Source organism: Manacus candei, unplaced genomic scaffold, assembly GCF_025592945.1.
Source record: "Manacus candei isolate 608988 ecotype Guabito, Panama unplaced genomic scaffold, ASM2559294v1 h1tg000048l, whole genome shotgun sequence".
Lineage (NCBI taxonomy): Eukaryota > Metazoa > Chordata > Aves > Passeriformes > Pipridae > Manacus > Manacus candei.
Genome location: NW_026138096.1, coordinates 12,155,145 through 12,171,441, shown reverse-complemented (window position 1 = coordinate 12,171,441; position 16,297 = coordinate 12,155,145). Strand labels below are relative to the sequence as shown.

The window sequence follows — 16,297 nt, the reverse complement described above, 5'->3', positions numbered from 1 at the left end:
TAAAGATTCTGCATTTTGCAAAGCTCAAAGTATATGGATGAACCTGATTACCTGTATTCATTTGGACCTGGTTAATAAGGAAAAAAAAAAGAAACTGTGAGAAAAGAAAATGTATAGACAATTGTCTAGGTGCTCTGCATTCTCTACATGACTTCTCAGGAGATAATTTTCAGGCTGTAGAGGAGGATGTGAAACACTTGACAGTGAGGACAGATTCTGAGAAAAATCTGAAGAAGGTGGGTAGTTCAGTTTGCCAGTAAGGAAATAATCTACACGTGTTTCTGTTCACCAGCACAGAAGATGATGCATTATTCTTCTTGTATACAATTCTTTCGTTCCAGGCAGGGCTCAATAGGAACAGAGAAAGTCATGACTCTAATGGCTTACTTGCCTAAAACTTGATTCTCATCTGCTGATTTCATTGTAGGTTGCCAATCTGGCCTGTTCAATCTCAAATAATGAAGAAGGCGTGAAGTTAGTCCGTATGGCAGCCACCCAGATTGATAGTCTGTGCCCACAGGTAAGTAAGATTCCTACTGAAATGTACCTGAGAATTCTTTCAGTGTTTAAAAGCATCAGTTAGCTGAGACAGGGAAAACAGCCTGGGTGAAGATTATAACCTTGTCTTTGTCATGACATTGTTGCCTGATTTCCATGACCTGTGAAAAATTCATTCATACCTTGAGACCCACATATCAAGTGGGGTGTAATGTTGTGTTTTTAACACAGCCCGTAAACTATTTGTTCTTTTTGTTGTGAAAAAACTTTCACTTCTCCTAACAACTGGGTTTGAATAACAGGTAATAAATGCTGCACTCACGTTGGCTGCCAGACCCCAGAGCAAAGTAGCCCAGGACAACATGGATGTGTTTAAAGATCAGTGGGAGAAGCAGGTGCGAGTCCTCACTGAAGCTGTTGATGACATCACCTCGGTGGATGATTTCCTCTCTGTTTCAGGTACTGGGATCAAGGCACTCTTCTAAAAATATACTCCTAAATTGAAGTAATGGGTCAGAGTGGATAAAAGCTATAATTACTAAAGCATCATTAATCCATTAATCTGTGTCTATGGGAATGCTGATCTTCTGCACTCAGTGGGAGCAGCCACACCATGTCAATTAATCCCTGGTAGCAATGGTTGGCTTTTCACCTCCCAGAAAATAGCATCCTATTTGCACTTCTATTTCTAGAGAAGTTTTGTTTCAACTCAGTTACAAAGGGGATTTTAGTCACCTTTTAAAAATGTGTACCAGACCTGTGACAGGCTGACAGTATTTGTAGGAATTGTTAGAATCGTTGTGCAGTTGCAGGTAAGAGGAGGAAAGATGAACTTCATAGAATCATAGATTCACAGGATGGTTTGGGTTGGAAGAGACCTTAAAGATCATCTAGTTCCAATGCCCTGCCATAGACAGGGACATCTTTCCCTAGACCAGGTTTCTCCAAGCCCCATCCAACCTGGCCTTGACACTTTCCTTGCTTTATTCTGTAGCTTTGCTCAGTGTGTCTGTACAGTGGGGCAGATGTACCACAGAGTCCTTGCCCCCTGACCATCTGTACCAGGTTACCAGGCCCTGAAGAGGGATAGGAAGAAGGGAAATAGGCAGAGGCTGCATATGTTAGTGGTCGACCTGACAGTGTTAGTTGTTGGACTCAGTGATCTTAGAGACCTTTTCCAGCCTTAATGACTCCATGATTCTGTGATTCTTGTCTGGGTATGTTGTCAGACATGGCCAGTGTCTGAGAGAGCTGGGAGGCACTTCTGGGTCTCAAAGTTGTTGGTGTAACAGTAAAACCAGAGAGAAGTAGTAAAGTAGTACAGGAAAACGCAAATCTTTACACTTCTCAGACTTCACTGGGGAGGCTTTCAATGCAAAGCAAGCTCTACTGTGGAAAAAGGCAAAGTATCTTAGTCCTCACATAAAGAATGGATGGAGAAGAGAAGGACATTGACTCTTTGGGTCACAGTCTTTTCTCCATCCTTCTTGTAAAGTGCTACAACTTGTGGCAGAGTGGATTGTTATGATGCAGTCATACACAATGAACACGGTAATTGCAGATTGCTCCGTGTCCTGGGGTAATTGTCTGCTGCAGAAAACTCATTTTCCTATTTCAGTTTGAAAGGTGAATTTCATTGTTGTGCATAAGGACACAGAGTGTGCCAAGAGTGCTTGGCTTACCTGAATGTCTCAGAAGAGGCAAACTTCATGAGACAGTCTGGCCAAAATGTTATGTTTCAATCTACATTACTTTCCTTGATGTTACCTAAATTTTCTAATAGAATTTTGTGAGATTTGAAGGAAAAAAAATATTTATTCTTTTAAAAAATCCCGAGTTTTCCTTTTTGCCCTGACCTTTATTTTGTTTGGTTGTATCCTACTACTATTATTAACGGGAAAATGGTTTGACTTAGTTAATTACATTCCACTGTTCAACAGCCCTGTTAGAGTGCTTACTGCAAACCATGACAAGGAAATGAAAATGAACTGTCAGAATAAAAGGGTACTTCAGAACCTGGGAGCACACTGATTTTTATTTGAGATTTGAGACCGACAAACACTTTTCAGCAGACCTGGTTCTACAGTGAAAGGGCAAACCAGGCTGTAAACTGCTGGCCCAGTCCACAAGCCAGAGAGCTAGCAAACTTTCTCAAATAGCCATTTTCTGATTTGCCTGAGAACTTTGTTTACTCCAAGTGCTTGTGTCCATAAACCAGAAGTCAGTTGAATGGATGATGGGGGTTTTCATTTCTTTTTCTCAAATCATTTTTCCTTCTGACTTCGTCTTGACTTAGATCCAAACTTTCCAAGGTGTCTGGGAAGTATAATTTCAATTGAGTTTTTGTTTGTTTGTTTGTTTGTTTTTCCTAATGCTGTCCATAAATAAACACAACATGTATCCAGAAATCCTGTTGCTTGCTTACTCTAGGCTTGGAAGCCTCAGCTTACACAGGGTAGTTTTATTTTTAGATGTTAAACCAATGAACCATTCTAAATGCTACTGTCTGATTAAATGTAACTCCTGAAATGACACCTCCTCCTCTTCATACCGTCACATTTGATGGCATGTTTTAATAATAGGCTACCAAAACAAAGCTGACCATGGTTTTAATAAGTTATTTTATATTCCAAATGCAGTGTCTGTTCAAATGCATGTAGCACTTCTCGTTGGGTAAAATTTGGTTATGCCACCATAAAAGCAATTGATGATGTTTGTGAGAACAAAATAGTGGAGAAAAATTTCAACAAAGCAATGTTTTTTAATTCTATATAGGGAGTTTTTTAAACAAAGGATTTTGCCTTGCAAGTTACTCAGATTCACATCTCAGGGGACTTTCAGTTTCCATCCATAGTTGTTAAAGTGTATAATTCAACATCATGTAATACATTTCTGAAACTCTCAAATGATCCAACCTTGGGATTTTTAACACTGAAGATTAGTGAGTCATTCTTTTTAGTGGCCAAAGATAATTAATAAAAAGCAGTTGGTGAACTGATTAATTCTGTTTTACAACTACTAGAAGGAACAACATTTCATTTTCAGTTTAGAGGTGTCTGTAACAGAAAAGCAAGTTGTTTTTTAGAGTTGCTGAGTGTCTCAGACTGAGTTTGGTCAAATATGAAATTCAGTCATAGTCTTATTGAAATTACTTTGACTCTCCTGGCTGCTGGCAAATAGTACCTGACCTAATCAAAATCTGCTTCATCCTTTCACATTATTTATATGAGAATACTACATAAATTATGATACTGCAGCACATGATTCTGAGCCAAAAAAAATAGTGCAGCTCCCAAGAATCCAATAAAGCTGGTCAATATTACCTCATCTGAGCAGACTCACTGTTGTTAACTCTTATTTCAGAATATGCACAGTCACATATAATTATAGTGTGTGTCATGTAAAGTTCAGAGCTTATTTTCTGGCATAGATGGAGTGCAGGAGATGAACTGCTTGTGCCCAGGCTCCCTGCTATCTACAAAGGCCATTTGCTGTTGTGTTTTCAAAATTATTTATTTTCTTTTCTGACTTATTTAGGCACAAATGAACCAAACATATTAAATTTCATGGGAGTGTGTAAATTCATCTTCAGACTGTTTATTAGAGAATCTGCATAACGTTTGACCACTTTCCTTTTTGCACTGATTTTTATTACACCAAAATTCAATGTGATGGTTGAAATTAATGTGACTGGTTTGAAAAGAATTGCAGGTTGGGACTCATGGTATAGGTAAGATGATGTAGTCCAGTCCCTGTTCAAGATAAATATCACACTTGGGAATTTTACTATTATGTGGCATAATATCACAGAAGAGAATTTGCTTTGCAGACCTGGATAAAGACAGATATCAATTTTTTAACACACTGACATTTGCTGTTTGCCCAAATCTGTAAGCTTTGCTACGAGGAAGAAGGAAATTAAATGAGCTGTATTTTTTTCCCTCCATTCCAGAAAACCATATTCTGGAAGATGTGAATAAGTGTGTGATTGCTCTCCAAGAGGGGGATGTGGATACACTGGACAGGACCGCAGGTGCCATCCGAGGCCGTGCAGCCAGAGTTATTCACATCATTAATGCAGAGATGGAAAACTATGAAACTGGAGTTTATACTGAGAAGGTGCTGGAAGCTACCAAACTGCTCTCTGAGACAGGTAAGTTTATTAGAGTTATTGATTTATTGAAATATTCATTATTTGGTCACATAAAATTTCAGTTAATTCTCTGAGATCTGTAACTCAGAGGGAAATCTGTGCTTAAAAACAAGATATAAACAAATAAATTCATGACCACGGATGGTTTTTTTGTTCTCTGCTCAATTCTGTTACAGAAGTCATACTGAGAAGAGATTCTGTAACCCATCAAGACTGGGCTGCTTCATCAAAGTTTCTAGATTTGAATAAATAATGCACAGTCTTTTCTTCTGAGTCAGTTGATTATGTATTATGTGTCTCTGGAAAATCATTACAAACATTACTTTGTGGTCTGTGCAGGTGAATGTACTTGTTGATGACTGAAATTATGTTTCTAAACAGAACAATTTTTCACTGAAAAATACATATGAGCAACTGAAAATGTATTATCTGATTGAAAAAATATAAAAGTCTGCTAGATTATATAAAATATGTAGATTATATAAAAAATATAAAAGTTTACTGGATTGATAGACTGGGAAAAAAAAAAATCCTTTTTTTTTTTTTTTTTTCCCAACCTGTTTTTACCTTGACAGAGCAGGGATTGGATTCATCTAAATGTAGGTTATTGCATCTAAACTGGTCATTTTAAACCCCTTTATACTCAGTACTGTCTGTTGCTATGTGCATCTCAATAATTCAGTGCAGTCAAGTGCTCTCATCTTGAAGCAGTGGTCTATATTTTTTCTCATGAATCATGCTTTAGATTTTATTGCCTTCACAGACTAGGTCTCCACTCACTGACCAGGTGACCAGGTATGACACAGATTCAGGTATTATGGATGTCTGAAAATGTCTGAGCTGATCCTCCCCCACCTGATTGCACTCACTCATCTGGGATTTAAAATCATCAAGATCATTTTAGAGGGAACAAATGAAAATTGCATCTGTTCAGGATGCAGCAAATGTAGCTTTTGGACAGAAAAAACAGTCATTTCCCTATGAGATGGAAAAGCAAAAACTTTTGTGCCTCTGGCAGTCTTTGTTTTCGCTTTGAGAACAGGAATCAACAAAATAAGCTGAAAATATATGTTGGGGTTATTTAGTATTATTGTGTTATTTTTCTGCCCAGTGTAATATCTTTTAGCCCTAATAGAGACCCGAATTCTTATTTGAACAGATAAATCCCAATGACCAAAATCAAGAATTTCTTCTTTTTCTGGCCTTCCAGTATGATTTATTGGAAATTATAGCTGAAGTGTGGATTCATGAGATTGTGATTATGACTAGAAAGTTGTACCTTGAACACGTGCAACACTGGTTGATCTACAATATCCTGTAGAATTAACTTTCACAGACTCTTTCCTGTGAGCTGCAGAGAGAAAATTTGGGGAGAGGTCAAAAAACAAAATGTCTGCTCAGGCTTTTATTTAGCTAAAATTTCTGACCTAATGTTCCATAAAATTTTTTGTTAAAAATTTTTCAACAGAGTAACTGGCAGGTATAAAGTGCCATTATACAGATCAATAATAGGCCCAATAAATACTTATATTCCATATTTATTGTACTTTTTAATATAATTTGAATTATAAATAAGTGCTATTAACTATGGACTAAGTACATATTGATGACATCAACTTGTTAATGCTGAGATTCAATACTTAAGAACAAGTCCCTGTTCCTCAAATGTATTACTTATTCTGTATTTTGTCAAATCAAAGTAAACCTGAGAGTATTAAAAAAAAAAAATATTAAAAAAATTGTGTTTTCAATGCTGAAAACTTTAAATCATGTACAAATTGTGCAGCAGAAGTTCAGGAGACAAAATGGGCCCAAATTCAATGGAGCTGATGAAGCTTAAACAATTTATGCCAGGCATGAATGTGGATCATTAATATTACAGCACAATTTCTATCTGCAGCTTTTCAGGCCATTTACAAAGGCATTGATTATTATTCCTCTGTGATTAAAAAGGTAGAATTTACTGACTCAATTCGTTGCCCTAAAATGCAGTGGTTAAAATGGTATTTAGATGCCCCTGTGCCATTCTGTGCCCCATATACCCTCTCCCAGAGAACAGATCCCTGCCTACATATACACTGGGGTAGAGGATATTGAGACCTTGAGGGGCTGGAGTGTGTCCAGGGAAGGGAATGGACCTGGGGAAGGGGCTGAAGCAGCAGGAGGGGCTGAGGGAGCTGGGGGGGCTCAGCCTGGAGAAAAGGAGGCCCTGGGGTGCCTTCTCACTCTCTCCAATTCCCAGACAGGAGGGGGGAGCCAGGGGGAGTTGGGCTCTGCTCCCAGGGAACAAAGGATGAGAGGAAGCGGCCTCAAGTTGCACCGGGGGAGATTTAGATTAGATATTAGGGACGTTTTTTTCATAGAAATAGTTGTTAATGATTGGAACAGGCTGCCCAGGGCAGTGGTGGATTCACCATCCCTGGAAGTGTTCAAAAAATGTGTGGATGTGGCCCCTGGGGACATGATTTAGTACTGGCATTGGCAGTGCTGGGGGGACAGTTGGACTTGATGATCTTAGAGATATTTTCCAGCCTCAACAGTTCTATGATATGGGTACCTATGAATACATGCATCTATTTCTACATTCTTTCTATTCATCACCTTGGGGTCCTGCACAGATTTTATCAAACACTCAAGAATGATACGAGTGATTTATTTGGATTCAGGTTCCACCCACAGATGTGTGTATCAAACTCTCTGTGACAAGCACAGTCATGAACACCTCACCACTTCTATCTTTGTTCCTTTTTTGTTTTGGTTTGGTTTTTTCAATTGACCTTTATTCATTTTTAAATGAAGTGTTTTTGGAAGCTGGGAAAAATTTAGTTAAATGACAATGGAAGGGAAATAAGCACATTACCTTTTTCTTATTATTTTAGCTGTCAGCTCAGGAAAGGAAAGCCTCTGTTAAGCTTCTTTTTCTGGGGATTTCAATTTGTTATATGAGTATTGGGTTGGATCCACAGTGGAGAAATATGGATACACAATTTTGGAAAGAGAAACACCTTGCTAATGTTTTTTTTAGGGGAGAGAAAGTTAATCTTTAATGAAAATTATACTGGTGGGTTCTTAGAAATTGAAACTGCAAATGTTACTTTAAAAACCAGTCGCAGCTCCAAGTTTTATTTGTTTGTTGTGTTAATTTACAGGCTTTGGAAAATATGGGGTGTGGGTTTTTTAGTGTTTTAGTGCTTTCTGGCCTGCCCTTGACTAAGAACTGCCATTAAAGCCAAGTACTTGGTAGAGGTTAGACTCTTATCTCTGACAGCAGTGTTAGGGAGTGAGGGATTGGTTAATGTCTTTTTAAAATTGGGTACTTTCGTTTTCCTTTAAAAACCAAAATAAAAGCTTAATTCTCCCATGATACTTCCTTATAAATCCAGAATGAAACCTGTAAAACCACAGAGTCTACAGGGCTCGCTGGGAACAAGCACAAAACTCACAGATTTTAGTGGGTGTTAATTGTGTGCAGGAGTAAACCAGAGCTTCAGGCTCTCATTGTTTGTTTGTTTGCTGGATTTTTGGGGCACTGTGAAGTTTTACTAATATCTGTAGCTTGGTTTCCTAAATAACATGACCCAGGGGCTCCCTCAGGGAATCTGGCACCTGAATGAGTATGGGGTGGCCTGAGGCCAGGCTGGCAAGTCAGGCTGTGGATGGGAGTCAGGATCAGGCTGAAAATGGGAAACTAGGGTCAGATACAGCCCTGATGCCCTCTGTTGAATGTTATATTGGCATTCAGATTTGTAGAGAACTGTGAAATTATACTGTTACAGGTGGTCCATGCTGAATCAAAAAAAAAGGAAAGAAGAGTGGAAAGGAAAAAGGATTAAAAAGAAAAGGTTAAGATCAAGGATAAAGGCAAAAAGAAAGGGAAAGGAGTAAGAGAAAACAGAGCACAATTTCTGTTTGAATATTGATATCTCTCCTATTGCTCAGCACCCTTTTGTAGAGTGACCAAGTCCAGCTGACACTGTCCAATTGCCTTTAATAAAGAGGAGATTGAAGTCTACTCAGCAATTATTTGAGAAGTTGTAAAAACTGAAGGGAAGAAGCCTAAGTTTCTAAATAAGTAAGAAGAATTGACCCTAGAAAGAAATCAAGTAGCAGACAATGAGGCTAAATGTTATTTTTCAAGATTCCTGAGGTTCAAGGAGAAAAAGCTGTGACATTCTTTAAAGGTCAGAGGGTTGAACTTAAATTGGGAAAACTGGAGTAGACTTTGCAGGGTTGTAATGAAAGGAGGTGAATGGGAAATGAAGGAGAAAAGAGCAGAACAAGTTAAGACCAGAAATGCCTGGAAAGGGCTGTGAAAAGTTTCCAGCAATTTTTGGTTTTCTTCAGTTTACACTGGGATGTCTGGAAACCATCCTGGAACAGCAAGTGCCGTAGTACTTGGGTTACTCCTGTGAAGGACACTGGAAATATGAAATCGTCTGATTCACACCAGAAATTTTGAGTTTCAGCTTTTAGCATGTTATAAAAATATCCCAGTAACTTTGTAACTGGCTGTTTTTAAGTAGGTCACTCTGACTTGTGTTTTGACACAAATTTTTTATTTTGTCTTTATCGGAACGGACTAAAGTTGAAAATCAGCACTACTGGCAATTCAGCAATAACCCTGTGAGAGTTTTATCAGTGTGAGTAGGACAAACTTTAAAGATATTTATCACTAGGAAAAGGCAGCTCAATGGTGTTATCAAAGCTAATATTAAAACGTAGGAAAGATGGATTTTTCAGCAGTGATATGAAGGGAAACAAAATGTAGAAGCAAGAAGATGAATTTAAGCATAGCTGTCATCAAAAAAACCCATGTATTGAATCTGAGAGAGAGCTGAAAATTGCAAAATGGAGCCTATTTAAAAAATAAATGATGTTAAATTCATGTTTTATGGGAGCTCGGATAGTTATAGTACAACTTATGGGTACCATCATCCTGAGAACATGAGATCATTAATCCTGGAATTTTGATGAAATTATGACTTTTATTCTGCAAAGTACTCTAGCATTTTCTTTAAAGTTTTGCTAAACTGAAATGTAAAGGTCAAGGTATTACCAACAAAAAAAAAAATTATTCATTATTAAAGAAAAGGTATTTTACAAAAGGAGCAGAGAATACCCAAGATTGTGCTCCACTTGTGCTTGGTTTGATCCAAAGATTTTTAACCAGAGAGACTGTGATCAAGATACAGAGGAATACAGTGAGGAATCACAGCAAATGCATTATAAAACAATTAAATGAGACACATAAGAGATGAATAGATCGCCACTGTGGCTGAAAGCTGAAACACTATTTCTTTTTCTCTGCATTTTTAGAGTTTAAAAATAGAATACTGTACTAAAGGAAAACACAACATAATTGATTTAGATTTTCTAAGGCTTTTCATAAGGTCCTGCACACACAGCTGTTTGGAAAATGGTTAACCATGGAGTAAGTGTTAAGGCTTTTGATGAATTAAGAGCTGGTTACAAGGCATAAGCAAAGCATAAATGTCCATTTCTCAGCAGGCAGAAAGATAAATCCCGTGATGCTTCAGGGGTCAGTGCTGTGGTTGGTGTACAATGTATTAATTAACAGGTGAATAGGCAGAAGAAAAATTTGCTGGTTTACCTGGTAGGAATGAGGGAGTTTCCTTGTCAGAAAGACAAGGCCAAAAGATATTTTTATTTAATTTCTCTAGGTAAGTGGAACAATTAAAACTGTATTATCTACAGAGACAGGAAGGTTCTGAGCTAATTCATCCTCTAAGAAAAAATATGGAATCATTAGGGGCAGCTGAGCAAAGATACTTTTTCCATGCTTAACAGCCCTCACAACAGTGTTGAAGATGTTAGGCTGTAATTATAGGAAGATGCTCACTGAACACACCAACTAGTTGTTTCCACTTTGATCTCCACAACCTGAAGGTCTTCCAGAATGGAAGAAGGTCAAGATAAGGACTACATAATTAAAGAAAATTCGAGATTTAGATGCAATTTAACTCAGTGAGAGTTTAAAAATACCAGGATTATCTATTTTGGATGTGCCAGACACCTTATATAATGAACAGTAGGTTAATATAATAGAAATGCCCATTTTCATAAACTGTTATTACTTAGTTGCTGTTCAAATCTGTTCTCAAAAAATCTTGTGTTGTTAAAAAACATTTTTTAAAATAAGAAGGATGGTGGTGGAAGTGGAGAGAAATTTACCAAGTCTAGAAAATAAAGGCAGAAAAATGCAGTGAATATATACACTAGCTCCAAGAGAATGTTTGTGAACACAAGTGAGAATTGTACAATAATCTTTTAAAATAAAAGCACTGGTATTCCTTGCATCCCCTTGCCTACACACACCTACATACAGATATACACAAACCTATAACTAAGCCAGAAAGGGTGGTTTGCTTGTGTTATATAACCCATTTTGTGTCCAACAGCATGGGACTGTTTTCTTGAGGGGATTTTTTTGAAGAGTTAGCTTTTATTTGAAATTATAACCTGAGGGGAGTTCTGTTTAGTAGGAATAAAATTTTGGGGGTGCTCACTGCCTGTAGTCTTGCACAGGTAGACAGGAGAATGAGACATCTGAAATTGGTGGGGCACATCTGTCCCTGCAGCTGCCATTTGTTATCCTTCTCTGAACACTTTGGGATGTACCTTTCCTTGTGATGTACCTGGCCATGAGGCAAACAACACTTACCTCACTTCTCCCTTGACATTTATCTTTCTGCAAACAACAATTCGGTCTGAAAAAAGTCGGAAGGTTTGTTTTTCCTTCCCCTGTGTGTGTCCCTGTCTCCCAACACTTGGTAACGTAACTCCAGACATCCCCATAAGTTCTGTGAGGTGCAGCTCACCTGTACTGCACATGAACAAATCCATTTCTTCCATTCCCACGTCATCCTGCTTAGTTGCATAAACCCACAGATTAAGTTGGAGCTTTCTGTGAAGTGCCAGAAGAGAAGACTTAACACATATGGGCCAAAGGGTCAGGACTTGGCCATAAATTCAGGAAAGCTTGAGAACATTGGTTTTATGGTCTGTGGGTAAATCAGTGGTGCAGTGTATTGGCAGTGAAGGCTGATTCTTCCTGAAAGTCTTGTGTTTACTGTAAAATGCTGTAGGGTGTGGGTATTCATTATTTTACGTCTGACTTTTAACCATTTCATTGGGGGAAACCTGAATAGCAAATGGCAAGAAGGGGCAAGATAATCTTGTGCATTGGACAGTGGCATTTCATCCTTCTCTATGCTATAGCACTCTGCCCTAATCTTGCTTTTACTCCTTCAAGATTCACCAATGACAGACACACAGGGTTTGATATCCAGAACTGAAGAGAAGTCACATTTCTACTTAGGAGTTTTAACTGTAACAGAAATCAGTGACCACTTTTCTGAGCACAGAAGGGTAACCGGTCTGAAAACCCAATCCAGTGACATGAAACACAGACATGGTTATATATGGTCATTTCTTTATCTATGACAGCAAATTAATATATGTATCTACAGGCAAGATATATCCATGCACAATGTGTGTTACAAAACATACATCAGCCCAAGCAACAGAATATTTAAATCAGATCTGCTTCTTGGAAAACCAGTTGGATTAATACTGTCCTACCAGGTAATGGAACTGGGGAAGGGTCTGGAGCACAAGACTGATGAGGAGCAGCTGAGGGAGCTGGGGGAGCTCAGCCTGGAGAAAAGGAGGTTCAGGGGGGACCTTCTTGCTCTCTGCAACTCCCTGGAGTGCAGCCAGGTGGGGGTCCATGTCTTGTCCCAAATAAAAATCAGCAGGACAAGAAGAAACAGCCTCAAGTTGTGCCAGGGGTGGTTTAGACTGGATATTAGGAAAGATTTCTGAACAGAAAGGGTTGTCAAGGGCTGGAACAGGATGTCCAGGGAAGTGGTGGAATCATCATTCCTGGAGGGATTTAAAAGACATGTGGATGTGGCACCTGGGGACATGGTTTAGTGGAGGCCTTGGCAGTGCTGGAAGAATGGTTGGACTCCATGATCTGAGAGGTCTTTTCCAACAGAAACAATACTGTGATTCTGTGAAATATTGTATAATAGAATTCTATAAAGTTTTTTCTTTTTAATTAGCAATATAATAATCATGACTGAAATGTAAATTATATTATATGAGACCAGGACTTAAAAACATTTCATGAAATATTTAGAATCTTCTGATAAGGAATGTTCAGTTCTTCTGAAAACAGACTTTGACAAACACTTCAAGCTAAATAAGGGATCATGTTTCATTCCTTATTCATCCTTCAAATGAATCTGAGAAACTGTGCTGTCTTTGACAGAGTATGTCAGATTTCCCATAGGAATTATCTTTTAAATGCCTGTTCAAAATCTTAAACTTCCTGGTAGACCACATTCTTTACTCAGCTAGTTAAATTAATGGATTAATAAAAAAAAAAAAAAAATAGGAGAAATTTCATCCAGAACACTGAAATTTCTAAGCTATAGCTTTGGGAATTTCTCATACTAAAACCTATTAAATATGGGTAATGGCTGAGCTTTTTTCCTAACAGAGCATCTTTTTTTTTAGTGTATTCATGGATCATTCATGGATTTTTTTCTTTATTAGTCTCCCCTGATAACCCTTAGCTTTGACTCCTGACAGTCATTCTAGATCATTTCCTTGATTTATGTGACACAAACAACTGTGATGTTTAGGAGAAGCACAGACATTTTTCAGGGATCCTTCCTTCAGCTTTTAGCAGTGTGGTGGTCCAAACCTTTAGACTGCCATGTCCTTCTTGAATAATCTTACCCAAATCAGACCAGATTTTTACAGCCATTTAAGGGCTGCTTTGATCGGGTGATTGGCACCTTATGAACATGGAGTAGGGGAAAATCAAATTTCTGAAGGACAACTACAAATGCTTAAATGAATACAGAGCTAACAGGAGCTAGCCAGAGGACAGAGATGGACACAGCAGAGTGTAGGAGATCAGTCACTTCTCTGATTTGTCTGGGGACAGTCTGGCTCTAGGGAACAACCCCCAGTCTTTGGATCCAAATTCCTGGATCCAAATTCTAGTACCTCCTGGGTACTAGAGAGAGTGGAGCAGCTGCTTGTCTCTTTAAAATGAAGCTCTAAGAAACAGCTCTGCTGATGCCATTCAGAAATAGTCTTCTGGCCAGAAAAATACCCCAAAGATGAGACCTCTGGGAACCCTTCAGTTCCAGTGAGATTCGGATGGAAAGGAGCAATGTCTTGCTCAGCCAGAACCCTCCTGGTTAAGAGCCAAAACTGTTCTAGGATTTGGTGCATGAATGGGATTATTTATGCCTAAACTTGGTTGTGCAAAGCAGACATCTGCTCTAAGCCAAACACCTGACCTCCCTCTCTACTCGGTGGGCAGAGGAATGCCAGAATTTGATCCAGTTGAGCTTTAACTGCTTTCTTAAAGTGGGTGTGATTAATTGTCTCATGGAAACATCTCTTCCTTTCTGCTTTGTAAAGGGAAGCAGATTTATAACTTTCAGGTGTATGAAGTAGGACAAAAGCAGGCCAAGTTTCCTGACTCCCATCGATGCTACTAAGAATTAGAAACTCATGCACCTGGAGGGTCCTTGACCTTTATTGCTTTTTTTTGTGTCTTAATTATCCCTTTCTATATTTCTGAACATTCACATCTACTTAAGATTCTCAAGAATTCAAGTTCCTAAATAATAAGGCCGTAAAAGTGCAGTAAATTAGCGAGGCAATCATTTAATCTTGCATATTAATGAAACTTTTTTGTTCTAATGCTGTGAACAGTAACGCCCAAACATTTTTAATTTTTTATCTCAATAATTTTATTATATAACCTAACATTTCCCTGTCAGTGATCTTATTGTTCCCATACCACTAAACAAAATTTGCAACCATGTTTTTAAGTACGAAAATTGCAGTACAAACTGATTGCCATACAAGAAAAGGGCAATAGGGAATATATTTTTAGAAAACAGATAATTACTTGATAATTTTAATATGTAGGAGATATGGCTGAGTGGGAGAAAAACAAGAAGAGCTTTAGAGAAAATATTTTCTTTGTGGAACACATTGGTTCACCAAAAAATACAAGTTTTATCAAGGCATGAATTGTTGTGCTAGTTTTGTATTATGCTGATAGCAAAAATTATATAATTTAAAAGAATTAATCAATTGATAAAATGGAAGTAATTTTAACTTTGCTGATTCCCAGTTTTTCTCCAGCAACCATTCAACCTACATTTTGTTGGCAGTGATCTTACTTTCTCTGCCATCAAAAACTGATCCACAGAAAAGCTTTAAAATCTTTATTTGTTGGAATGACAAAGTCAGTAAATTAGAAGTGTTGCTATTAACTTGGGACCTGATTCTGTCAACATTTATGCAGGTGCCTAATTAATTCATGTAGTTAGGCCCAGAAGTGTTAATGGCTCACATTTTTCAGTCTAAGCATATGCATAACTGTTTTCAAGGCCACGGCTCAAACTATGAAACCAATGTTTAATTTTTCCCCAGAAGTATTGATTTGCTTCTGAATCTAAAATTCATAGCCAATGTCTCTGTGCATAATAAATGAATCATTCTCTATCTGATGCATTTGCAAGCTTTAACTCCAGATACAGGTCCGTGCCTTTGCCTGAATTTTACTTGTAATTCTTTTGCTATTGGGATAAGAATATCCTTCGTTGTACAGGAAATGATAGATAAGAAGGACTGGAGGTTGTTTGTCATGGAGCTCAATAACCTTAACTGGAGAATAATACAGTTTTCAACTCAATTTTCAAAAACTTTACTGCATTAAATGGCCACATATGCATGGAGAAGCTGTAAGTAATAGCATCTTATTAGTTTAAGATGTTTTTTCTTGCTTGTCTAATCAAAAGTGAGCACTGATGTAAAAATGCAGTCGACAAGCAAGCAATTCATAAAGTAGTTTGATAGCTATTTCCATTTTGAAAGAGCAGATAATGGTCACGTGTAGCAATGTAAATTAAGGACTAAATTATAGCCAGCTCTGCAAAGTCAGAACAGGTGGAAGAGGCTTCCACACCCAGTGGAAGTCATTGTGGTAACACGTGTGGTCAAGTTAATTCAGGAAAACTAATAAAATCTAACTTTCCACCTTACAGTGGTTTAATTTGCATTTCCCTTGTTTTGTTTCTAAGAACCCCCCAGGTGGCCATTGCAAAGATTTTACCAAAGTCAAGCTGTATCATTTCTGCTTCCCCACTACCACTGATACCTGCCCTGTCAAGGAAAATATTGTAAAAGCTTGGTGCAACCTATTTTGACAAATCCATTGCCTGTCCAACATCTGCTTATTATTTACAAGACAATTAAAAATTAATTGCTCTATGTCATGTTTCATTTTCTTTCTGGGTACTAAAATTATGTTGAATATTCTATAAATCTCCCTTCCTTTTTTCTCTAGCTTTATAATAATAGGTATATGCTTCCTTTTTTCTTTTTCTAAATCCCTGGAATTTTCACTGTTATTGTGTTCCTTGAGTTCTAAAAGATGGTTCATAAATTGTTTTTATTTTTTCTTAAGAACTACAGGGTAAATTTTACCATGCTCTGATAACTTGAAGGCATATGTAAAAGATAAATTTCCTTATGTTAATGTAAATGTTCTCCAAACTGCCCATTCCTAATTCAGGTCTGCAGCAT

The 16,297-nt window shown here is 37.8% G+C and overlaps 1 protein-coding gene across 16 annotated transcripts in view; it reads left to right on the top strand.

The window, feature by feature from the left end:
* CTNNA2 (catenin alpha 2) overlaps nt 1-16,297 on the top strand; it is a 463,212-nt gene that overhangs the window by 399,303 nt on the left and 47,612 nt on the right. For all 16 annotated transcript variants that reach the window (XM_051798209.1, XM_051798208.1, XM_051798196.1 and 13 more), the window contains 3 exons: nt 428-520; nt 801-957; nt 4,451-4,651. In XM_051798209.1, coding sequence (XP_051654169.1) covers nt 428-520; nt 801-957; nt 4,451-4,651 — 451 coding nt within the window. The remainder of the gene's footprint in view (nt 1-427; nt 521-800; nt 958-4,450; nt 4,652-16,297) is intronic.